Source organism: Solanum verrucosum, unplaced genomic scaffold (assembly GCF_900185275.1).
Source record: "Solanum verrucosum unplaced genomic scaffold, falcon-dt-bn FXZP01000276.1, whole genome shotgun sequence".
Lineage (NCBI taxonomy): Eukaryota > Viridiplantae > Streptophyta > Magnoliopsida > Solanales > Solanaceae > Solanum > Solanum verrucosum.
The window spans coordinates 951,945-979,052 of NW_026019946.1; the positions used below are offsets into that span (position 1 = coordinate 951,945).

General features: G+C 32.9%; 1 protein-coding gene across 1 annotated transcript; it reads left to right on the top strand.

Annotated features, from left to right (window-relative positions):
- The first annotated feature begins 11,991 nt into the window (after nucleotides 1-11,991).
- LOC125809912 (cytosolic sulfotransferase 5-like) lies at nucleotides 11,992-26,758 on the top strand. Its single transcript, XM_049489456.1, has 4 exons — nucleotides 11,992-12,174; nucleotides 12,715-12,907; nucleotides 25,420-25,623; nucleotides 25,904-26,758. Exons 1-4 carry the CDS (start codon nucleotides 11,992-11,994, stop codon nucleotides 26,677-26,679), a joined length of 1,356 nt encoding a protein of 451 aa, XP_049345413.1. The 3' UTR covers nucleotides 26,680-26,758.
- Nucleotides 26,759-27,108: the final 350 nt, after the last annotated feature.

A 27,108-nucleotide genomic window follows, 5' to 3' on the forward strand; every position in this document is an offset into this window, starting at 1 on the left:
TTCGGAGCGGAGAAGAGTAACTGAACAACAAAGCATGAGTGAGACCGTTCAATAAATCAAAGAACAAGTGATGAACCTCGCTCGTCGACCTACTACTTCGGTTCCCGTTGACACCGACGACGAGAGTGATAAGGATGATTATGTAGATCTCACTCCCTAGTTTAGATCTCTGGACATTTATGAACTTTTTGAAATTTTGAAACGAATTTTGAAAGACTTTATAAGTCTTTAATTTATCATTTAGATACTTTTGAATGTTATTTTAAGTTTGTTGTTTTATGTTTTGTTTAGATTATTTATAATTGTGTGTGTTTGATTGGGTTGAATAATGTAGAATTGAATTGAATTGCATTTGCAGGTGGACAGCTGAAATTGTCAGCTGCTGGTATAAGAAATATTGCAGAAAAAGCGACAGACAGCGTGGTTTAGTTCGTCGCTTTTCTGGGATTTTCAAAAATAAAATTTCCAGAAAAGCGACGGACTGGTCGCCTTTTAGAAATAAAAAAAATGAAAATTAAAATAAAGCGACGAAGTCTGTCGCTTTTGTTAATTTTTTTTTTAAAAAAATTGTAAAAAAGCGACGCAGTCCATCGCTTTTTGACAAGCGACACAGTCTGTCACTTTTTGAAAAGCTACTCTGTCCGTCACTTTTTAGCGACGCAGTCCATCGCTTTTTGAAAAGTGTCAGGTTAAAAAGTGATGGAGGTGATTGCGTCGCTTTTCTGTCGATTTTGACCAAAAAAGTGACGCAGTCCGTCGCTTTTGGACGTTGTTTTTTGACAATGTTTAGTAGTGTGTCACGTGGAAAACTGAAATTAAAATGTTATAAAAAAAAGAGGTTATTCTTTTTTAAACAGACTAAAAAGGAAATGAGGTCATTCTTTTTTAAACTGAAGAGTATTTCTTTTAACAAAAACAGAGGGACTCTTTGTCCGTCATTTTGTTGGCGGATTATTGCAAGCGACATTCTCGGTCATTTTTTTTAAAACAACTGTTTTTCTTCTTACGAGGGATAACATCATTTAAAATATTTTAAAATTTAATATATTTACATTACATATAAAAATTTAAATTTTTTTTGTTTAAAAAATTGTTAAAAATGACAGACAGTATCGCTTTTGTTAGTCTTCTTTAGTCAAACTTTTTGGTCAAACACTTAAAAGGAAAAACAGACAGAAGTGACGTTGTCTATCATTCCTTTAAAATTATAGACGGGCGATCACCTATTTTTTTTTCTTATTTTTTGTTCTTTCTACTTCTCTCTAAACCCTCTCCAACCCCATCCCACCCCTACTATCATCGCATCACCACACCCAACGCTGCCCCACTTCCTTTCATTCACCTAGCACCGCCCAACCCCTACTTCTAGTGTCTCAATCAAAAAGTTCAAGTCATGGATACCTACTAAATTCCACCAATAAATAAGCCCAACTCTTGGCCCAAAACATCCAATGGACATAAGGAGCGGATGTACCAATTTCAAGAATGAAATACAAGGCAATCAAATGAGGTAACAACCTAAATAGACATATAGATAAACAATAAACGAGGACAAAAGAAATAAAAGATTCCTGAAAACATGGTGGAGATTGGTACAAAACAATATAAAAGATCGAGTAGAGGACTAGACATACACAAATATACAGATTGTCTCAGAATTATAAAAGACTAGTCAAAATATATAGAAAGAGATAAGTCAACTTCGTACGCCAACAAGCTCACCCTCAATCTTTGGATATTACTTGCAATTGTACGAGAATCAACGAGGACAACTAGAGCTCAGATCTACATCAAGAAAAAGAGATGTGGAATATTGTATGAGTATCAAAACAACGGATATCCAGTGGGTATTATAGGCTAATCGAGATCAAGTTTATAAAAGCACAATAATATGAGAGTAAAGGCAATAGAAAGAAATCATAATAGTAAGAAAAATCACAAATCACAACTGGAGAATCCAAAGTAAATATTAGAGCAAGTTAAGCCACTTGGTTAAGCCACTTGTAACCTAACTGGACCCTAAAAACTTAGAAGGTTCATACAAATGACAAGATATATTAAATAACCCAACTAGACCCTCATAAGCTTGATGAGTACACACAAAAATTAACACCAAGTACGGATAGTACCAGCTGAGTAACTAAGAATCACTAGCCAAAACTCAAGCACCAGACATCAGGGCTAACGTCTAAGGAAAGCACCAGACAAACCTAAACTAAGGCCCTAAATAAATCCAATTTAGCAATTTCAGCTCATACATAGATCACAGAAACAAGAGTGTCAATAAAGACAAGAAAAAGTATCGCCATTCCTAAAAATACCCAAAATAAGGCTAAATGTATACAATAATGATCATACTAGTAAACCCAACTCAACGCTAGCAAATTATCAATACTAATACAACCAATAAGCCAAGTATAAGATCAATAAGCCGTAGCCTATCTTGATGCCGATCATGCATATTTTGAATCCTCTAAATTGAGACTTTTTTTTGAGCAACCTCTAAACAATGTCACACTATAAAATTAGTGATCTAGACATGTTTACCCAATATTAGGGCACTTTTGGTATGACCTTTTCACGTGTTTGGTTGGTGAAAATATTTGAAAAATATTCCTTTTTAGAAAAGTAAACTCCTTGAAAATAAGGAAAATGACTTTTATAACGAAAGTAGAAAACATAAGTCGCATGGATTTCTCTCCACTCTCACAACCTGCCCCCACCACCCTAATCCCAAACCCAATCTTATCCACAACCCCTCCCCTCTCTCCCCCAGTCCAAATTATATCTTAGATACATATACAAATTCTTTTAGTACTATATTTTTTACTTGTATACCAAACACAAAAAATAAGTAATAAATAACTTATTTTTTAGAAATGCCTTCTTAGAAAATATTTACTACGGAATTTTTTTCTTTCCTATCGAACACACCCTCAATCTCTAATATCTCCTATCAAAGCCTAGAAACTTTAATCACGTTTAAATATTAAATTTAAAAACAATTATATACTTAGTTTATAGTGTCTTTGACCTTGCAAGCTTGAGGCATTGTTAGATGATGTTAGTATACATTCTTCAATAGTATCAAACTATTGTCAATACATTCATCTTTAATAAAGAAGATTCCAGCCACAATTATATAATCCAAAAATTTAAAACAAAAAAAATTGAAAGAAGCATAACAATCAAAATAGAGAAATAAAGAAAAAGTCGTACTTGGCGATACTGCACCACAGATTTCTTGGAGGAAGAGGGGTTCTTGGCGGTGATCCTCTCTTTGACATATATGGTGGATCTCTATACATGAATTGAAGTAAAGACCAAAATAGTGTTAGTTTTGGCTATTAATAATATAATGTGTCTATTGTGGTTGGTAGGTGTAACACCTTAGAAATTGGAAAGTTGGATTAAAAAATGGAAAAGTCCAGTTTTTAGCATTGGTACAAAAACTACAGGTCCTAGATACGGACCATAGAAAGGAAACCATAGAGTTGAGTTGAGTTTTTAGAAATATTGAGTCTTTGATGTTGGACTACTAGTGAACAGGACGGGTCGTTGTTTTATGGTCGTAGATGGGTTCCATAAAAGGGTCCCGAATTTAGTGAAATTTTGTGCTTGAAATCGGGTTATGCGAGCCATAGGAAGTTGGACGAAACGTAGAATGATTTTGTGGGAATTGAATAAAGTTTGAGTTTCTAAAGTTGGTTCTACGGTTGACTAGTATGGACCGTAGGTCCCAACCGTAGATCACTTTCGAAAGTTAATTCATAAGGGTAATTGAGTCTTTCCTATACATTTAATACCAATACTATGTCATTTTGACCCTAATTTAAAGACCTATAACTACCTTTCAACTTGTAAATCTACCCAAACCCTCCCATTCTCTCAAATTCCCAAATCTCATTCAAGCTCATCCTCTCCAATTCTCCCACAAGCTCAATGAAGAAACCTAGGGTTCCAAGCTTCTAGTCTCCTCTTTTCTCTTGCTTGCTAGGATTTGATCATCTAGGTACATATGCGGGAATTTTGATTAACGTTTCAAGGACGCTTCATCCAATTCTAAGTGTCAACGATCGCTAGTAAGTATAAAACCCAACTAAATGAGTTAGGGTCGAATTCCACAGGGAGCGGTACATGTTCAAGATTCAATAGCAAAGTATGAATATGGTCAATTCAGTCATAGGAATAGACATTATCGAATAAAAGCATTATCCAAATCAAGGGGTGACACGAATGTCAAATAAAAGGGTTTTGGTTTTAGTTATCAACTACAACAGCAACAAATAATACAAAATAACAATAATGAGATGGGCTCTTGGGATGTGATTTGATTATAGGCTAATATAGACAAATGGGTAATTACAACTGTTAGGAAATAACTGAATCTTAGTGAGTAAGCTAAGCCATAGAGGGAATAAAATTTCTCTCTAACAATTTACCCCGAATCAAGTTGGTTTCTCTCGAACACCAACAAGCAAGAAAAATAAGACCAGCCTATACCTTAGTCTATTCACTCTCTCGAGCTGAATCTGTGGAACTGAGTTTAGGATTCACTTTCTTGAGCTGAACTTATGTCAACCCAATACCCACTAACCATCAATCAATAAGCTTGGTTTTAAACCTCTCTCTCGAGCAAGCCAAAAACACGAAGGTAGAACTGCATTTGCAACTATAATTCTTAAATTAAACCACAATTACTAATTAAACTCACTTCTAAACAACATTTAAACTAACAATTAGCAATACCCATAAACTAAATCAGCCTGTAGTCACATAATTACACCCCAAGAATTGGGGTTTTAGCTAGACATGATAAAAAGATAAAAATCATTACCAAATTGAGTTTCCATAGATTGGGTAAGATTGATTTCGTCTTTACAAAGGTCGAATTCGAATAATCTCAAAGACCCACTTCCAATTTCTCAAAAGTGAAAAACTTCAAACCTAAAGGAAAACTATAGAAAAACTTGTCTCAATGTTCAAAGCTCAATACCAAAACTTAGGACTTAGGATTCAATAATAATCTCATACTAAACTAAATGTTCTAAAATATATTTATAATCGCCAAAAATATGTTACGAGGGGACATTCAGAGCAACACGTTGGGGTCGCCGATCTACTCGGTGATCCGCCATTTGGTCTATATTATCGCCCTTATGTCTTGGCCTTCAACTTTCTCAAGGTCTGTAACTTTGGGCGATCCAATACTGCATCGCATAACCACTCGGTGATCCGCTGACTGCTCCTTTCTCTCGCTAACTTGGTTTTCTCCTTCAAGGATTGGCACACTGGAACTTTAGGCGGACAAATAGACATTCGACGACTCGCCAAGTGGACTAGGCAATCAACATGCTTTCTTTTCTTCACTCTTTCAGCCTGCTTCGTTCCTTTTTGTAAATTAGTGTCGTTGCTTAGTTCCTCAATCCATATACCTAGAAATCAAGGGTTTCACATCATTTATTGGCACAAAATAAGCATTTCATGAGGACACTAAATAATTATAATCAAAGCCCTAAATGAGTCCAAATCTAGGACTCATCAATTCACCAATGGATTGCATTCATCCATTGGGTCCCAAAAGATTTTCAAGTTTCCAATTCAATTTTTAAATTGGTTAGGGTTTGATGCACTCTCCATGGGTCTTACTTGATATTGATATAGGTGTTCTATTTCAATCTTCTTATGCATAATTTGATTAACCTACATGATTTTCAATTGATTTATATAGACTCATGCTTTTTACGATGATGAATTTATGTATGAAGCTTATAAAATTATGAAATATGATCTAGGGAAGCTATGCTTATTTATGAAAATAATGTTTGTGAACAGAGAATGCTTATGAGATAGGTATCAAGAGTTGTGAAAGATTTTCTCATACATTATGAAATCATGGTGCTGAAAGGTTTTCTCACATGTATAAATCATGATTTTTAGGAGCTACTTTATGATGACTTATAATTGGTTTGATAGTTTAATTGTGTCTTTCCAAGTATGATAATATGAATATGATTATGACTAATTCCGTTGTGATTTTACTTAACACCGAGAGAACTTTAAGATAGAGGCTCTCTTATTAGTAGAGGTCCAGTCTCTAGAAGTGATCTCTTTGTCCCAAACTATGTGCCCTCATAGGATTGTCTTAAATGACCTAGCTAGCAGATCCACAAATAGCATATGAATGAATATTATGGAGACTAGCTTGGCAAGTAGGATACCCTTTTCGATGTGAGGGTTACATCGTATTTCATGTTATAGCTCGCATGGTCTTAGTGTCGGTTAATGGTAAATATCCCATAAAAATGAACTATGTTATCTCCAAGGTTTTATGATAGCTTCCATTATATTTTAAGTATGCATTGAACTTGTTTATGACTTAAGATTTCTTTATATGATTTTACACATATTTTAGCTTGGCCACACATATCATGTTTGAATCCTCTTATGATCACGTTCAACCTTTATGCATTTCTCCATACCTAGTACATTCCATGTACTTACAAATATTTGTGCCTATAATATTTTATAGTATAGGATCCGACGTATCTCCTTCCACCCGAGGCTAGCTCAGATTGTTACTCCATTACCTTGGATTTATGAGTCCTTATTCTTCGAGGGCAAGACAGTGAAGACTTTTATTACTTTTATTTTGTTTTGATGAAACTTTGTACGTGATGTATGGGTTACGTCCCAACCACTCTTATATTGGTTTAGATTGGCTTGTCAAAACAAAGTTTAGTAGTCCGCACTTATATTTAAACTTCTTTTATGATATGAGACATTTTGCTTAATTTATCGTATTTTCTATTATATTATATTGAATGTATGTCAAGTGGCTTGTATAGGCCCTCTGGGGTCTTATACGTCATGGAAAGTCTAGTATATAATTTGGATTGTGACAAACTTAATATTAGAGCACAAGGTTTTAGAAAGGTCCTAGGATGTTTGACAAGTCACTCCTAGTAAAGTCTTGTTCTTAATTGTGAAGCACGCTACATTTATGAATAAGAGGCTACACAGTGTTTAGGAAACTTCACTTCTTTCACTACTCTAGAGTTGTGTTGTAACACCCGAGAAACTAGTAGGCTAAACTAGAGCTTGACATGAGGATTAAAGTCCTAGATATAACTTCCCGAACTCAAAATAAAAGTTTGAGTGTTGGAACGTCAAGGTACGAATCCTCAAGGACCAACTAGGGGACCTTGAGAAAGGACACTAGAAACTGCCCAAAATAGTGACCCACGGGCAGGACCCACTCCCCATAGGGGGGTCCATGCCCCATGGGTCAGGGCCCCAGAAACAGGCATCATATTCCCAGCCACGGATGACCAACAAGCCACGTGGGTCCATCCACGGGTCGTGTTCGTGGGGTCATGGGTGGTCATATGTAAACACTGTTGAGGAATTAGTTAGGGGCACTTTGGGGTTTTTCTTTTTTAATTAATATTAAGTGGTGTCGTTTTAGCCTAAGTTAAACCACCTATATAAGGTTTTTATACCCTTAAAATAACTCATCCAAATCATTATTTCTAAATTCCCAAAAGAACTCATCCTCTCCAAAAAAATTCTCTCTCTAGACCTCAAGGAAGAAGAAGAAAAAGAAAGTTGGAGCCTAGGGTTTCAAAGAGCAAGGGTTTTCTACTCAATTTCGTGGGGATTCCTAGCTGAAGTATGGTAGCTCTTCATCCATGGATAGCCTTCATCCATGGAGTCCCTCCAAACTTCAATTTCAAAACTAGTAATTTCCCCAAAAGTTAGGGTATGATTCCAAACTCATGTATTCCTTTCAAATTCATTTATAATGATTGAATTATGATAGATTATGTATAAATTGATGATTTCTTATGGTTGTATGGTTGAATTCCCTAAGAATCCATGAAATCCCTATTTTCCCAATTGTGATCATGTAATATGGATAATTGTTGATGAAAGAAGGTTTTTATGAAAATTTTGCATGAAGTGATTCTACTCACATGAATTAGGATCTAAACATATGTCTAATGCTAGAATTTTAGATATGTTGATTGAAAGTAAGTTTTGAGCCATGAAAGGGACATGTATGAGATTATGCACGTTTTTATGAGAATGATATAAATGTTTTGAGAACACTTTGAGAGTGAAATGTCTATGATTATGATCTTGTTGTTGTGTTATTGAAAGGTTTTCTCACACATGATCTAAAGAGTTATTTTAGTGATTCACCTTGAACCAGTAAGCCAAGGGCACCCTTTCATGAGTGACTAATGAGCTATCCTAATATGATGTAACTTGAATCGGTAGGACAAGGGAACCCTTTCATGAGTAATAAAGTTAATCCAAGACTCAACAACTAATCCGTGGTTTAATGCTTAGCACCGAGTGGATATTATATGAGATGAAAGCTCTCTCGTGGTAAGGCCGGGTTTTTAGAAATAATCTTTTGAGATGGAAGTTTCACTGTAGTAAGGCCGGGTTTCTAGTAGCAATCTCCTTATCCTATAGACTATGTGCCCTCATAGGTCATTAGCTAGTGGATCCACCTAAGCTAAGAGTATTGGTTCTACCTTAGGCAAGTAGACCAACCCTTTTCGGTGTGGGAGTCACTTGATTCCACATTAAGCTCACATGGTCTCTATAACATCTCGCAATTTGAAATAACTAGGAATAAGCTAAGAATTTGAAATAGTCATTTTTGGGAAGAATGAAAATCTGGAAATTTTGTTAAGTTAGGAAAAAAAAGTGAGTTTTTGGTCAACTTCAAATGGCCATAACTTCAAGCTCAGGATGAGTTAGGATAACTTCCAGTTATGGTAGGAAATATCTTGGAATGATCTTTCCAACGCCGCTGAGTTTGTGCGATTACAAGTTCGTATGAGTAATATATGCCCTTTGGAAGTTGGGCAATTAGAATAAGGAAAGTTCAATTCGGATTTTTAAAGGGTAGTTTGGTCTTTTCCTTGCCCAATTATTTTATTTTGTTTTTGGTAATTAAGTTATGGTCTAAACAAAATTAGATCAGTTTATGCTTTTACCAAAATACGCTAGGGCTTGGAGAAGAGAGAAAAGAAGAGGAGAAAGGAGAAGAGAAGCAAGATTCGTCAAGATCGTCAAATTTAGCTTGTGGATTTCGTCGGGGGTGATCCCTACAAGGTATGTGAGATCACCCAGCGTTGGGTTATTTCACCCACGTGCCAAACTTGATTCAATTTCAGCAAAGTATATTGATGTGAAAGTAAATCCCTTAAATTCTTGATAAAGTTCGTGTGAATCCTTGTGGGTTGTGTTGAAGTTGCTTGGGATTGATTCACGTTTGTAGTTGTGTTTTCGAGTAGAACCTGATGTATATTGAGGGTATAGACGATTCTAAGTGTTTGGGGAAAGAACCAATGGAGTTTAGAGGGTTTAGAGCTGGAAAACAAAGAAGAAATTTCGTCGGTCGAAATTTGACAGTGCCTCCGCGTCGCGGAGCTAGTCCCAAGATTTGGGAAAAGTCATTTCACATTGCGGAGCGGTCACGGACCGTTCTGCCTCAAAAGTTATTTTCGAAACCAAAATTTAAATGTTTCTCCGCGTGGCGGACCCACCCTCAGATATTGATTTATGGTCTTTTCTCATGTTTAACTATCTAAATTCGTTCCTAAACATAATGAGATCTTTCCTATCACAAATCACGATCCCTGAGTCCATAAGTTCAATTCAAGGAAAGTTAAGAGTCAAGTTAAGAGAAGTTCATAAAGTTTTCAAAAGTTTTTTGCAAACGTTTTAACTTTGTTTCAAGACTTAAGTTTTGAGTTCAGTAAAGAGTAAACTTGAAGTTCATTTCTTCAAAAGTATATGGGAGCTATGTATTCCCAAAGGGTTTAAAATGTTTTCGCATTTAAACAAGAAAGGAAACCTCGATTTTCAAGGAGTCTTCGGGCTAGTTTTCAGAAAAGAGTAATCGATTTCTAAATGAAGCAAGAGAGGAAACTTTGATTTCCAAGATAGACTTTGAGCTAAGTTTTTTAGCACTAATCTCAAATCACAGAAAGAAGTATATTTTTAAACATAAGAGCTAATATTATATTTTTTGGAGTAGTATTGAGCAGCGATATGGGGGAGAGTTCAGACAACTCACAACCGCCATAAACTATCTAGCCACCATGGGTAGAAAAGGGTCATACTTTTTAGATGATTCCTTTAGTGCTTTTTAGCATAGACTAGTGAATCCACTTAGTGAGTTAGGTTCTATACCTCCGGTAAGGTATAAGACGGTCCTTGGCAGCGTGAGGTAAAACACTATATCATCACTATAGCTCTTAAGTGATGGTTGTTGGTTAGAGAAACTCCCATAGTAGTATTTTGTATTTTTATATACAAACAGAGTTCATATTGTATCTTTGCATACATACAGATTTATTATTGTATTTCTAAATACACAGAGTTTACATCATGTTTTAAACAACTTTTTCTTATATTGCACTTGTTTTTAAACTGCTTTATATTGAAATGATTTTAGTTATGTTGAGTTGAGTTGAATCAGGTAAGTTCTTCAGTTCCTTTCAGATTCTTTTCAAGCTTAAGTTGTGTTTAGCATTCCAACTCGCATACTCGTACATTCAATGTATTGATGCCAGTTGGACTGCATCGTCTTATGATGCAGACACAGGTAACCAGGATCAGCATTCAGTGCATCGTTGATCCAGTTGAGCTTCAGAGTTGTTGGTGAGCCTCATTGCATTTTGGAGGATCCCCTTTTTTCATTACTTTATCATTTTAGTTCATTAGGATATCGTGGGCATGTCCCGACATCCATCTTAGTTGTTTTAGAGTCTTCATAGATAGTCAGTTAGATGTTAGTTCATTTATCATCATTTTGTTATTGGCTTATGTTCAGATTTGAGTTGCCATTTTGGCTAAGTTAAATGTTTATTTTTAAAACATTAGGAGTTCAGTTTGAGACAGTTGAGTTATTTAGCATATGAATTCTTTTCTTAATGCTTAAAGTTTTCCGCTGAGTAAGTAAGTCAGTCCAAAGGTTCACTTGGGGCCAATAATGGTTCTCGAGTGCCGGCCACATCCAGGGTGTAGGCTCGGGGCGTGACAATCTCATGTCGGTAAGGCTAATTTCCCACAATAATAAGAAGTTTAATATTGAACTAAGGCTTGCTTAGAGAGGCATACCGTAGTGTTCAAAGTAGTCATGAACTAAGGCATACTTAAAGAAGTATCCCGTAAGTATTCTAAGTTTAAAAAGGAAATGCTAGTTTGCATGCAAGATGTTGTTTTGAGTTATGTTTTCCAACTATCTGTATGATGATGTATGAACTTGGTAAAGAGCATGTTTTCAAACGAAATGTCCCCTTTAGCATGTTTTATATGTTTTTATGCATGGCTATCATACTTAGTGTATTGTTGTACTAACGTCTACTTTTCCAACATTTTTCCCAAGTGTAGGGTCCGGTTCTTAAGGCAGTCATCATTGTGCCTAAATCTTGGATTTGACTATTCTCCTAGCTTGTGGTGAGTCCTCGTGATTCGAGGATGGATGTTTCACTTGTAGTTTCATTTATAGTATTTCCTTTTGGACTATGTTGTATGGGTTGTGTCCCTTTCATTTCAACTATTGTAATAGATGGCCATGTTGAGACTTAGAATCTAGACTTCCGCTTTTGTTTTTATGAAGAAAATTTTAGATTTGAAATGCATTTTTATTCGTATTGTTCTATTACTTATGTTATGATATGCTAAGTGTCTTGTATGGAGTCCTTCGGGGTTCTATGCGCCATGTTACATCTAGGGTGTACCCCTGGGTCGTGACATGTGTCATAGAGTTCATCTCTATAAAAGTCCTTCTCCTAACTCTTATCTGATGCTTTTCAGGATATGGCTCCCCGAAAATCTTATGTGAGAAAGACTGTTGGTGAGAATGTGCAGCACGAGGTTCCTCAAGTTTTGGTTGATCCTTTGGCTGAATAAGTGACTCATGTTGAGTTCTGAGCTGTGTTCCAAGTCTTATATCAAGCTATTATGGCTCAAGAAAATAGAGAAGTTGTTTCTCCCGTCAACCCAAATGTTGGTATGAAGGCAACAAAGATAGCAGACTTCACTAGGATAAATCCTTTGGAATTTCATGGATTCAAAGTTTATGAGGATCCTCAAGAGTTCATTGATGAGATATATAACATGGTGGAGATTGTGAGAGTGTCACTGGTAGAAAAGGCGAAGTTGGCTGCTTATTAACTTAAGTGTGTTGTACAAGTTTGGTTCAAACAATGAAAGGGAGAGAGGGCTATTGATGTGAGTCCTCTTGATTGGCAGAAATTCAAAGAAGTGTTTCTTAGTTGTTTCTTTCCCTTGAGATGAAGGAAGCAAAGGTGCTTGAGTTCACTAATCTTCATCAATTGAATATGAGTGTGAATGAGTATGCTTTGAAGTTCACTAAATTGGCTAAGTATGCTCCGACTATAGTTGTTGACTCTAGGACAAGGATGAGTAAGTTTGTGTCGGGTGTGTCCAAAATGGTAGTCAAAGAGTGTCGCACCGCCATGTTTATTAACGACGTGGACAAATACTAGTTGATGGCCCACGCCTAACAAATTGAAGAGGAAAATCTAAAGGAGAAGTCCTTAGTGAAAGAGGACAAGGACCAGTGATGGTGATTTTTCTCATTCTAGGTCTGATGGACATTAATGTCCTCAATTTTGGTAAAAGTTTTCCGGTCAATGTTCTTCTAATGCTATGAATCATAAGTTCAACAAGGAAAGAGTGTCTAACCCCAAGTCTCAAGAAAGTGATGGTGATGGATCTTCTACTCCCGCTTGCCAAAGATGTGACAAGATTTATTCAGGAAAATGCTTAGCTGGTACGGATGGTTGCTTTAGTTGTGGAAAGAGTGGTCACAAAATGAAGTATTTTCCAACGCTTGCTACTAAGGGAATGGAAGGTAGGAAATCCCAGCCTAGTGGTTTAGTATGGATTCTCGTCGTCAGAATATGTTTTATGCTCTTCAGACTCGACAAGATCATGAGGGTTCTCTAGATGTTGTGACCGGTTTGTTGAAAGTATTTCATTTTGATGTGTATGTTTTGCTTGATCCGGGAGCTGCTTTGTCATTTGTTACCCCTTATGTGGCCATGAGATTTGATGTTGGTCTTGAAATCCTTTCTGATCACTTTAATATGTCTCTACTCTCGTTGGTGATTCTATTTTTGCTAAGAAAGTTTATAGAAATTGCCCTATTTATGTTTCCCATAGAGTCACTCATGTTGATCTTTTAGAGCTTGATATGTTAGATTTTGATGTTATTTTTGGGATAATTGGCTTCAGTCATGTTATTTAATAGATTGTAACACCCGATTGGTCACACTAAAGGTTCCAAATAAACCTATCATGTCATGGGAAGGGGTAACTTATGCTCTTAAGGGTCACTTTTTATCTTGCATAGAATCTAGAAAATAATTTTCAAGGGTTGCATTTATCATCTTGTTTAGGTTAGAGATACATATTCTAAAACCCCAACTCTTGAGTCAGTTCCAATTGTGAATAAGTTCCCGAAAGTGTTTCTCGATGATCTTTTCGATATTTCACTCGAAAAGAAAATAGACTTCGGTATAGATCCTCTCCTATATACACAATCTATCTCTATTCCTCCCTATTGTATGGCCCTGGTAAAACTTAAAGAATTAAAGATAAGTTAAAAGAATTATTGGATAAAGGATTCAGTAGACCGAGTATCTCACCTTAGGGTGCTCCAGTTTTGTTTGTTTGAAAGAAAAACGGTTCCCTCCGAATGTGCATTGACCATCGGTAATTGAATAAGGTTACCATAAAGAATAAGTATCATATTCCAATGATTGATAATTTGTTTGATCAACTCCAGGATGCGAGTTTCTTCTCCAAGATTGACCTTCAGTCGGGTTATCACCAATTGAGCATGAAGGGAAAGGACATTACGAAGATGACTTTTCGAACTCAGTATAGTCATTGTCAAAATTCACCAATGGATTTCATTTATCCATTAGGTGCCAAAAAAATTTCAAGTTTTCAATTCAATTTCACCTAAATTGCTTAGCGTTGAATGCAATCTCCATGGGTCTTACTTAGGACCTGTTTGGCCATAGATTTTCTAAGTAAAATTTGGGGAAAATTTTGGCAAATAGTGTTTGTCTATACAATTTGTCATTATTTGGCAAATAGTTTTTTCACAAATAATCCAAATTCCCAAATACTAGAAAAAACTAGTATTTGGGTCAAATCTAATTATTTGGGATCTTTTAAAAATTTAAATTCTACACCACATTTTTATCTTTTACAAAAACACCCTCTATGGAAATGCATAAGTACCCCTCCCCCCAGCCTATGCCCAAAATCCCTGAGACACACCTAAACTTTACTAAGGTCCTATTACCCGCCCCCCCCCCCCCCCCCGAACTTATTTTATATATAATTTTCTACCCATTTTTGGCCTACGTGGCACTATCTTGTGGGCCCAGCGCGTGTTGACAATTTTTTCAAGGATAGTGCCACGTAGTCCGAAAATGGGTAGAAAATTAATTAAAAAATAAGTTCGGGGGTAATAGGACCTTAGTAAAGGTTAGGTGTGTCTCAGGGATTTTGGGCATAGGCTGGGGGGTACTTATGCATTTTCCCTAACTTTTTACATAAACACCAAAGTAGTGATGGAATATGTAGTGAATATGAAAGTGATGATATGGTTATTGATGAAAATGATGAACAATCGGCTCAGGGTAACAAATTTATGTGTTTTGTCTACTTCACGATGTATGGAATGATGCTTGTTGCACTCACTCTGAACTACCATATTGCTCTAGTGTCATGGACGCTACTTGTTATTTGTTGCAACGAAGATCCAATTGACTTGTAATACAAACCTATGGTTAGTTTTGATAGTTTTTAAAACTTATGGGTATAAATCATATTTCCTAAAAAAGTGAAATATGTTTTCTAAATACTATGGTCAAGCACATGGTGAAATTTCACCCAAATTTTAATCCAAATAATATTTACCAAAAATATTTGAAAATCTATGGGCAAATGCTAGCTTAATGTTGATTTAATTGTTCAATTTCAATCTTCTCTTACATAAATTGATAAAACCACATGATTTCTATAGACCCGTGCTTTTTGTGATGATGAATTTTTGAAGGAAGCTTATGAAATTATGAACTATGATTTAGGGAAGTTATATGCATAATTATGAAAATAATGTTTATGAACTAAGGATGTTTATGAGATAGGTATCAAAGAATCGTGAAAGATTTTTCCACACATTATGAAATCATGGTTGTGAAAGTTTTTCACACATATGTATGAATCATGATTTTTAGGAGATACTTTATAATGACTTATGATTGGATTGGTAGTATAATTATGCCTTTCCAAGTATGATAATATGAATATGATTATGACTAATTCTGTTGGAATTTTACTTAGCACTGAAAGGAATTTGAGATGGAGACTCCCATTAGTAGAGACCGGATCTCTAGAGGCAATCTGTTTGTCCGAAACTACATGCCCCCTTAGGATTGTCTTAAATGATCTAACTAGTGGATCCACAAATAGCATATGAATGAATGTTACAGAGACTACATTGGCAAGTAGGATCCTTTTCTCGATGTGAGGGTTACATTGGATTCCCAGTTATAGCTCGCATGGTCTTAGTGTCGGTTAAAGGTAAATATCCCACAAAAACAAACTATGTTATCTTCAAGGTTTTATGAACGCTTCTATTATATTTTAAGTATGCCTTGACCCTTTTTATGACTTACGATTTCTTTAAATGGTTTTACTCGTGTTTTAGCTTGGTCACACATATCATGTTTAAATCCTCTTATGATCATGTTTATGCCTTTATGCATTTCCCATACTTAGTATATTTCATGTACTAACGCTTACTTGTACCTATATTGTTTTATAATATAGGGTCCGACGTATCTCCTTCCGCCCGTGGATAGCTCAGATTGTTACTAAATTACCTTGGATTGATGAGTCCTCACTCTTCGAGAAGGCAAGACCATGAAGACTTTTATTGATTTTATTTTATTTCGATGAGACGTTGTACGTGGTGTATGGATTACGTCCCAACAACTCTTATATTGGTTTAGATTGGCTTGTCAAGACAAAGTTTGGTATTCCACACTTATGTTTAGACTTCTTTTATGATATGAGATATCTTGCTTAATTTCTTGTATTTTCTATTATACTGCGTTAAATGTATGTCCAGTGTCTTGCGTAGGGCCTTTTTGGGTCTTATACACCATATCACATCTAAGGTAAACTTTGGGTCGTAATAGTTGGAGTCCCTTTTTTGAAGAAACAAATATATATAGAGAAAAAAAAATCTATATAATATTTGCCTTACACACTTCACTTTTGTGTATATCAACAAACACAATCGATTCTTGAGATATATGGTAGATCTTTATATGCAGTGGTGGATCCAGGACTTTACGGCTATGGGTGCTCACTATTTTTAACATAAATGTGTATCATCAAAAGTGTATAATTGCGAGCTAAAATCCTTCAACATAAGCGTTATTTTTTTCAATTCAATACAATAGACAATCGGAAACTTTGGATTGGTTCAAGAAAAAAAGGAGGAGAAACAATATACCTTCACATACAATTGTATTTACCAAAAATACAAACCAGCGAGAAGGATTTTTTTGCTTTTGAATTGGAGAACCGAAATGGAGGCGCTAGAACAAATTATTGTTTTTCCTTCCCTTTTCATTATTTCTAATTAGACTAATGAGAAAGAAAGAGTTAATAGACATGGAAGATCATGACTGTTTATATTTTTGGGAGACTAAGTTGCACAATAGACATGAGCAGTGATTGATTCAAGATTTTAAGATTGTGGTTACTTTTTGAGCTATCAATCATAAAAAATGTACAAATTTAACACTTGTCATAACAAAGACAATTATATTTAAATATGATAGCGAAAAAAATCAATAAGAAAAAACTAGAATAAAAATTATCTTGAAAAAAGAATTTTATTTAAGAAAAATTAGCAAAAGGACAGTTGGTGAAAAGGGAAAAAAGAAAAGAGCTGGATTTTCAAATAAAAAGAACGGAAAAGGGCCAAAAATACCCTTGAACTATTCGAAAAGGTTTAAAAATACCCTTCATCCACCTATTAGGTTAAATATACCCCTCAATCCATCATTTTGGTCTACTATTACCCTTAAAACTAACAACCTTTTATTTTTTTAATTTTTTTTAATTTTATTAATATTAATTATTACGTGGCACCTTTCTATTGGATAAATTTAAATTACAACCCACCAATTTTTTTCCAACCCACCCGACCCATATCCACATTCTTTAATCCAAACCCAATTAAGAGATTCATCAAAAATAAAAGATTTGATTATCTTGTTTCTCCCCCTTAAACCTAATAGGAGTAATTTATTTTCTTCCTATCACCATATACAACCTCATTCAATGGTGATTAAAATAATTGTTGTCTATTTGGCGAACAACTTTTTTTCTGTTTTCCTCAATCTCTTCAATTTGCAGGTTTAATAGACAATGAGCAGAAAACATTGATAACATTGTGAACGCTAACTTATCCTCCAATGCTTTTTCTGGTGAACTTCCCTTTCGTGACTGGAACTTCTGTTGTGCTTGATCTCTCGAACCTCCAATAAGAAAATAGGTTATTAGGTTTGAGGGGGCAGAGAAGGGATGATCAAATTTTTATTTTTGATGAATCTTTTAATTAAGTTTGGGTCAAAAAATGTGGCTATGGGTCGGGTGGGTAGAAAAAAAATTGGTGGGTTGGAATTTAAATTTATCCAATAGAAAGATGCCATATAATAATTAATAATTAAAACAAATAAAAATAAAAGATTGTTAGTTTTAAGGGTAATAGTGGACAAAAAGATGGATGGAGGGGTATTTTTAACCCAATAAATGGATGAAGGGTATTTTTAAACCTTTTCAAATAGTTCAGGGGTATTTTTGGCCCTTTTCTGTAAAAAGAATTACCCCGCCAAGGAATCAAACTTGGGCATACAAGCAATATATGACCTCCAGTTTTATACGATACTGTCTTAATTTTTGATATAAGTATATAGTTCGATAAGAGGTTAATGGGTGCTCGAGCACCCAGATAGCCCGATCCGCCCCGATCAATATGTGAATGATTGAAGTTATCAACAAAAAGGCGTCAATTTTGACTATTAATGTTGTGATTGTTGGGGTTTGTAACCGTCTCTTTTTTGAAGAAAAGAATAGCTATAACAATATTTGTATTACACCTTTCACTTTTGTGTATATCAATAGACACAATCAAATCTCTCGACAAATATGAGTAATAAATGTTTGACATAAAATATCTAGTACTAATAATTTTCAAAGAATATACAATGAAAATATCATACTCAATCTTCAATAATTAGATATATGAGATATGATATCTTTCACATAAATTAACAACAATAATATACCTAGAGAGGTTATTTTCGAAAGACTTTTAACTCAAGTACAACAAATCCAAGTAAAAGAAAAGGACAATAGTGAAGCAATCATTGCACCTAATAAGGAAAACATTACATAACCTGCAAGAAAAAAGAATCATAGCAACAACAAATAATGTAATAATTGAAACACAATAAACAATATATAATGATAGGTATCAAAAGCAAAAACTATAGTATATATTACGACTAGTATTGCGACTAGTACTACGACAGACCCAAACAAGCCTAAAACTTTGAACAATAAGACAACACTCCATTACCTACTAAACCTTCCACCCTAATACGCGACCTTCATACCTTCCTATCTAAAGTCATGTCTTTGTTAATATGAAGTTGCGCCATGTCTTGTATCACCTCTCCGCAACATTTTTTTCAACCTACCTCTACCTCACCCCGTACTCCTAATATCCAACCTCCCGTATCTCCTAACTCGGGCGTACTTCATTAATAGGAAATACAGTACTTATGTATTGCATATTACCCTTATTTAGAAGTGGGAGTTGTGAAGGACAAACACATCTCCAAAAGTTTTATGGTGCAATTGGAAACAAGCATACAAACAAGGGTATTTTTGTAATTTCATGGGATAAATTGGTTCTGCTCTCATAAGCCATTTGTTACTTATTATATAATACAGTTGTCATCCCAATAAACACATTCCCACTTTCTCCTTATCACATTCTAAACTATTCTTTATGAAGTTGTGAAATTGTGGAGAACTGTCATCAAAATAGTTATTTATCATTCTTAATTTCTTTGGTATTTTCTTTATTTTATCTCTTCAGGTAAATCTGCTCTTTGTCATTGCTGAAATTTTCCACCACAATAAAAAATCACAACACGGAGAAAGAGCAAATACAGTTCAGGTAACAATCTCTTTTTGAAGTTTATTGCTCTGTTTAAGTTTTTTCCTTAGTTGTATCATGCATGTGTGATTGTGCTTTTTTTTCTTCTTTATCTTTTATCTTTTCTTTTGTTTTACCCATTTTTATGATGGGATTTCAATACCCCGACTCTTTATTTTCTTCTCATTTTGAATATTTTGGTCCATACAGATTTATAATTTGATAAATCGAATGAATTTTAAACTCACTAATATGATTTAATTAAGTAATTATCCAAGGGCGGCTCAACGTAATTGGGGCCTAAAGCGAAATTTTCTTTGAGGCCTAAAAAATTTCATACATATTTATTTAAAAATTATTTTTCAAATTGTTTAGATGCACATTATTACTTCAACTTTTTAATAGATGATTTATTTGAGTACTTTTTTAAAAAAATTTAATTAATTTTAGGTAAGATTTTATCAATTAAATGCTGAAAAATATCCTTTTACTAAAGCAATCATTATGAGCCTGTTTGGAAGGACACCCTGGTAATTGGATTTGGTGTAATTAGTGTAATTACATTGTCTTGTCCTGTTTGGAAGGACAAGTAATTACTTGGTCAGCAGGTAATTGGTGTAATTGGCAGAGGGTAATTACACTCTACAATTCACAGGCAGTGGTTGTGAATTGCTGGTAATTACCACCTGATTACTTTTTAATTTTTTTTCTACTTTTATTTTTTTGTTTTAATTTTTTTACTTCTATTATGTTAAGTTCTTTTTTTATTTTTATTATTCAAAAAATCTGTAAAAGTTTATTTTTTATTTTATATTATTATATTTCATTTTCTTCTTGTTTCTCAACCTTACTTTACGTGATTCTATGTAATTTTCTCCTATTATCTATTTCTTTATGCCATGCTTATTTTCCCATTAGCATAATTTTATTAGTATTCTAATTTTTAAATTAAAATAGAATTTATTGTTAAGTAAGGTTATAGACTTACGTTTTCTTTATTAAGAAAAAATAAAAATAAATCATATTTATTGCTATGTTGAAATTTGTTATAAGAGTATTATGTTAAATTTTTTCTTTTGAATTTATAACTTATGTTATATTTTCAGTTTCATTTGTTTTAGTAATATTGAATTTACATTGCACGTCATTTTTTAATTAGACTTGATAGATTATATTTTTGTCAAACATTTAATAATTCATGACATTTTATTTATATATTATTCTTTTTATCAAACATGCATTTCACGATATTCGTAGAAACTTCATACTTTTAGTTGTTACGATCAATTCAATTGAAATATATTAATTTGAAAAAATATAAATCAATTATTTTTTCATAATATTAGTTACAAAAAATATGTTTATTAATTAATATATTTTTAAAAAAGAATATATATATCTTAAATATTTAATTTAATGTCATTTATAAAGTTTCTTATTTGTCTAGTATAAATTTTAAATAATTAATTTTTATTTTTAAAATTTATTATAATTTTATAATTGCAAATGTGCATCCAAACAGAACATGTGTAATTACACTGTGGCATCCAAACAGGACATGTGTAATTACAGTGTAATGACACTGTGGCAACCAAACAAGTCAGTGTAATTACTAGACAGTGTAATTACTTAACTAGTAATTACTACCCTAGTAATTACACCAATTCCAATTACCAAGTGACTTTCCAAACAGACCCTATATGAATTGTTAACATAATTCTCTAAGGAATAAGTTGACAAACTTTAAGCAAAATAAGAGTTAGAACCATAGAATCTGATTCAAGACGTTGATAACTTGATATACCTAACTTTGATTGAAAATTTAAGTAAAAAAAAAATTGTGATTCACTTTGTTCAACATTGTTCGACTAATGATTCAGATTTCTGATAGAGTATTACTTTAACTTATCAAAGATTTGAAGAAAAAGGAGTTTTAAAATAAATAAATAATGTGATTGTCAGAAATGTAATAAGACAAAACAAGTTTTCTTGATTTCTTCTATTTGAATGGAGTTAAGGAGAATAAAATAAAAATTTGTTCTAGGTAAAAATTTGAGGCCTCCCAAAATTGGGGGCCTAAGGCATGTGCCTTAATTTTTCTAAGCAAGAGCCGCCCGTGTAATTATCTTGTGCAACTACTAAGTTTTGGTCCAAATATGAATACAGGATACTCTGCTATATATCTCCACATTAATTGATTTTCTCATTTCTGCAATAATTAATCATCTTATTCTGATGTGGTTGCTTCTATTGATTTGCTTTTCTTAGTAAGTTTTATTTTTTTTTTTAAAAATCCTCTGCTTGGTGTATTTGGCAGATGTTCAACATGCATGCATCTATATAGTTGATTGTTTCTTTTTTTTTTTCTTAAATATTTTATTTTAGTTCTAAGTTTGTTATGTTGAGTTTTTATCTACTCTTGCTTTTTAATGCGTCTTATTGTTAATGGAATTCCGGTGATATTAATATTTTGGCTATTTATTTGAGTAGTTTTGATTAATACATTAGATTTGCACTCTGATGAACGAAAGGTATTTGACAATATGCCTAAATCAACTAATTTTTTTTCACAATAGATTTTCTACAACAACTAATTCAGAAATATCAAGATTGCTTATTTCTTCACTACAACCAATTTGATTAACAGGGACAAATGATTTCGTCATTTATAAATCATATTTCGTCACTAAAAAACTTGTGAGATGAAAAATAATCCGTCAATCAGTCGTCACTAAATGTGTGTCGCTAAAAGTATACAAAGACGATTTAGTGATTCGTCGCTAAAAGTATTATATTAACTACAAAAAGAAAAATTGCCCCCAAATGATTAAACATTTGTGACAAATTTATTTGTCGTAAAAAGTATATTTTTTGGTAGTTAATGCATGCTTTGTCACTAAAAAGGTTATTACTACCGACAAAATTATATCGTCGCTAACTATTTTACTTCAATCAGTGACGACATCAATTGTCTCTAAAGTTTATGTATTTCGTAGTTGAACAAAATCTAATTTTGTCACTAATAACTATATTTTATATACAAAAAAAAATATTTTGTTCTTAAATATTTTAATTAGGGACAAATTTATTATTATAAAAAAGGTTAATTTTCTATTATATCCCATCTACATTTTTTAACCCCTTCCCAAGAGCTCCCACATTATGCTTTCTTGGGGACTCGAACTCACAACCTTAAGGTTGGAAGTGAGGAGTGCTAACCATCTAATCAACTCTCTCTTGTCTCTCATTTTTATTTTATTTTTAACTTCATTCACTTCTTTCAAATTTAACTTCTGTAGAAATAATATACTATATGATTATTTATACACATACATAAAGGAATGAATTTACCACCCACAATTCATTCAAATGTAGATTATATTTTAATTAAACTATATATTTTTTAAAAATATATTTAAACATATTTAGTACGATTCTGTCATTTTAATTATTTATTTTTATAAATTTTAAAAATTATTCAGTACAATTATAAATTTATATAAAATTAAACTTTCGATTTTATTTTTAAAAAAATGAATAATCGGTTCAATTCGGTCAGTTAATCAATTGTTTTGAAAAAAACGTCGATATGCATAACTATAGTTAGGGGTATTCATGGTTTGGATAAAAACCTATCCAAATCGAAAAATCAAACCAAACCGATTAAATGAACCGATTTAATTTGGGTTTTGGTTTGGTTTGGTTTTAGATTGTTAAGAACCGATAATCATTGGTTTGGTTATGGTTTTGTTCGAAAAAAATCGAAGAAATAACCGAACCGAACCAACAAGTTATATACATAAATTTTATTATTATACATACATAATATATTATATTCATAAACAATTTTAAAGATTTTATATATGTTTCACCAAAATTTATTTATAATTTACTTATGAAAGAAAAAATGTCCAAGGTGAGAACATTTTTCTTATTGGTTTCATGTATATGAGTGTCTATGGAAATTCATTGTGGGACTGAAAATGTCATTGTCTCTTCCTTCTATGCCAAAATAGTGAATTGTGACGTTTTATTCAGTAAATTCAATAATCCAAAGTTCTGTAATGCCAGTCATTTTAACTATTTTTTCGTTTGAATGGATTGTTGTCACTTTTTTCACGTTTTGAATGAATTGTTTCTTTTATTTTTATGTATGGTTAATAACCGAATAACCAAACCAAAACCGAAAACAACCAAACCGATAAATGTATATTATATTTGGTTTGGTTTGGTTTTGATAATTTTAAAATTGATTAAGTTGGTTTGGTTTTGGTTTTGACCAATAATCGACCCAAACCAACCTGTGAACACCCCTAACTATAGTACTTCATCATAGTATATTTGAAATCCTAGTTGATTCATTTCTTTTATTTGTGCTTTCATTTTTTAGTTTATTTCAATTTTCACACTGATGGAAAAAGTTAATACAAATTCATGCAATATTTCGCACATTTGCAAAGTCTAAGTTTGTAAGTCGATGTTATCTCTGTAGAGTTGTTCTACGTATGTGAAATTACTATTAAATATGTACATATTTTTAGACATAATCAAATAGATCGACTTAGTCTATGCAGTTTACCAGTCACAATTCAATAGACACGTACGAAAATTAGCACCAAGAATTGAGAAATTATTTTTCTATCATCTTTATCGATGAAAGTGATCAAATAAAAAATAAAAGTGTTAAACCAACAAATATTAGTGATCTAGTGGTAGAACCGTACCCCACTCACAGTACTTATAACCTGGATTGTATTTTTCAAATGATGCATTTTACAATTGCCTAATTTAAGAAAATTGATGAATTAAACTTTTTCATTGTTACAAAATCAACTGAATTCATTGGTTTTAATATTTTCTCTCGCCAATTAATGAATGGTCTCTGTCTATTTCTTATGAAACTCTTGTACTATTCTTTTTGTATGTTGTCACTTGTAATTATGAACAATTGTTGCCAAAAAAAAATTGTATATAGCTATGAATATTTTTCGTAGCAAATAGTTGAATTATTCACTACAAATTCTAAGTCGTCGCTATTTCACACCTTACATATTTTGTGACAATTTTTTTGTTGTCTCTACAGATTGATTAGAGACAATAAAATCATTGTCACCAATTATTTATATTATTAGTGACGAAAATAAATGTCATAATTAAATCTAAATTTTAATAGCTAAAACTTATAATATTTAACTACGAACTCTAATTTGTCGATATTGTAACAACATATTTTCTTAAATGAAAATTTTTTGTGTCAAAATTAATAAATTTTAAGACAAAAAATAATTTGTCATGAATTAGATATATTATTAGTGACGAAATAATGTGTCACCGATAACTTTAAATCGTGACTAACACTACTTAACAAATGGTGCGAATTAATTTTTTGTTGGGAAACTTTAGTGGACAAAACTTTGCCACGGTTTTTTATGTTTCATCACTATAAGTATATGTCTCATATATTAAGCACAAAAAGTAAATTTGGTCACTAAAAGCGAATAATTAGTGACGAATTTATTGTCGTAGCTAATAATTTCGTAGCTATATATCATATTTGTCAAACTTGGTACCTGATGATTTGTGGTTTCCTCATCTTTTACCTCCAATTGACACACAACAATAATGTAGCTTCATCTCCTTATTAAGGTATGTTCATCTTCTCATAAATGTATTTATTTTGAAAATTGCAAGTAATTTTACCATATTTGAACAAGCCATTTTCAATTTGCTTTACTTCACCTATATTTGAAAAAGCCATTTTCAATTAGGATGACTTTACATTTAATCGATTTTTCATTGCTAACTAAATCATAAATTAACTCGTGATGGAATTTTTTTTCAAATCTTTCTTTATTAAGTCGAAGAAGAAATTTATACTATATGATCTTTTTTGGTTATCCTATACATTATAGAGTATGCTAGAATCACTAAATGCAAGATGTCATAGATCTCTTATTGCATCACATTAACAATTACGTTAAGTAATGTAAATATTTTTTACACTCCTCCTTCCCCTATATATAGACACACATATCATTTGGTTAATTAAACTATATGAACTACCACTGTTTTTTATCAATTCCATTCCTAAAATGAGTGAGAAAAATCATCACCAATAGTGAATAATGAAGAAATAGAGGGAATTATACAACAACTGCCCAAAAATGATTATTTATGGAATAAATCTCTGTATCAGTGGGAAGGATTTTGGTCCAATCTTGCCATTATAAAGGCAGCCCAGGTCTTCAAGGCAACCTTCAAATCAGAACCTAATGATATTCTCTTGGCATCTTCCATGAAAACAGGTTTTTATTAATCAATTGAGTTGAGTTTGATTAGTGAATTCATCAACTATTTTATCTTCTTGTGGAAAAATATACATGTTTCATATTTAAGGACCAAGGTTGTATGTTTGGTACGAAGGAAAATGTGTTCCTAATTTTCTTAGGTATATCTTTCATCACCTATATATTTTATTCAAGTCTAAATTGTAACTTTTTACGTATCAATGATCAATGAAAACAAGATTTTAACTAATAAAAAAACTATATATTTTCATTATAATGTCTGATGTTTGTTTTACAGGTTCAACATGGCTCAAGGCCATATGTGTATCCATCATGCAAGGTGGTAAAGAAGAAGAAGAAGATCTTTTAGTTAAGGATAATCCTCATTTTCATGTTCCAACAATAGAGGCCATGGATTATTATTCAAAAACTCCAACATATGATCTATACACAATGCCCTCTCCAAGATTATTTCACACACATTTACCTTATAGGGTTATGCCAGATTCAATAAAAAATTCTGATAATTGCAAGATTATATACATAACAAGAAATCCTAAAGATACCTTGATTTCTATGTGGCATTTCTTTAACTATAATCGTAAGCGTTTAGAAGATCTCTCTCCTTTAGAAGAAGTTGTGGAGTACTTTTGCAATGGGGTTCATCAATATGGACCATTTTTTGAACATGTTCTTGAATATTGGGAAGAAAGTAAAAAAAGGCCTCAAAAAATGCTATTCTTGAAGTATGAAGACGTGAAGATAGACCCTAAGAAAGAGGTGGAAAAAATAGCCTTGTTTCTTGGAAAACCTTTTGGTAATGAAGAGGATTTGGAGATAGTTTTGAAGAAGTGTAGCTTGGAGAGGCTTAAGAATTTGGAGGTTAATAAGAGTGGATCAATCTTCTCTACTGTCCACAATAATGCATTTTTCAGAAAAGGAATTGTTGGGGATTGGAAGAATCACATGACACCTGAAATGGAAGAGCAACTTGACAAGATTACCAAGTTGAAGCTTCAAGGGAGTGGCCTTGAATTTGATACTTATAAACAAGAAGTATTGAAAACACCGTGAACTACTTGAAGTGAATTATTAGTTTCATTCTTGAATTATTGACAGTCTTAAAAACATTCATCTATTTGGCTAACTCAACGTAGATACACCTCGATCTACGACATAGCATAGCAAGTCGTCTCAAACTCTTGTACGAGCATGAGACTCTTAATAAATAGCCGAGGTGTATTTAAGTTCAGTTAGTCAAATAATGGGTATAAAGTTGTTAAAATTTAGAAACAAAAATAATAATTCATGTCGTCAAATTTGGGAATGTACTTTAATAAGCTTTTCTATTACTTCATCCGAATGAGTAATAAGTTAGGGTTGTTAGAATAATAAAACTTAAATGTTAAAGCGTCTATCTTCCATGTCTTTTTGTATCTCTTTTATGAAGTATGAGTCTAGAAATATCTCTTAATTGTTGACATCTATAAAAGTTTATCTTTT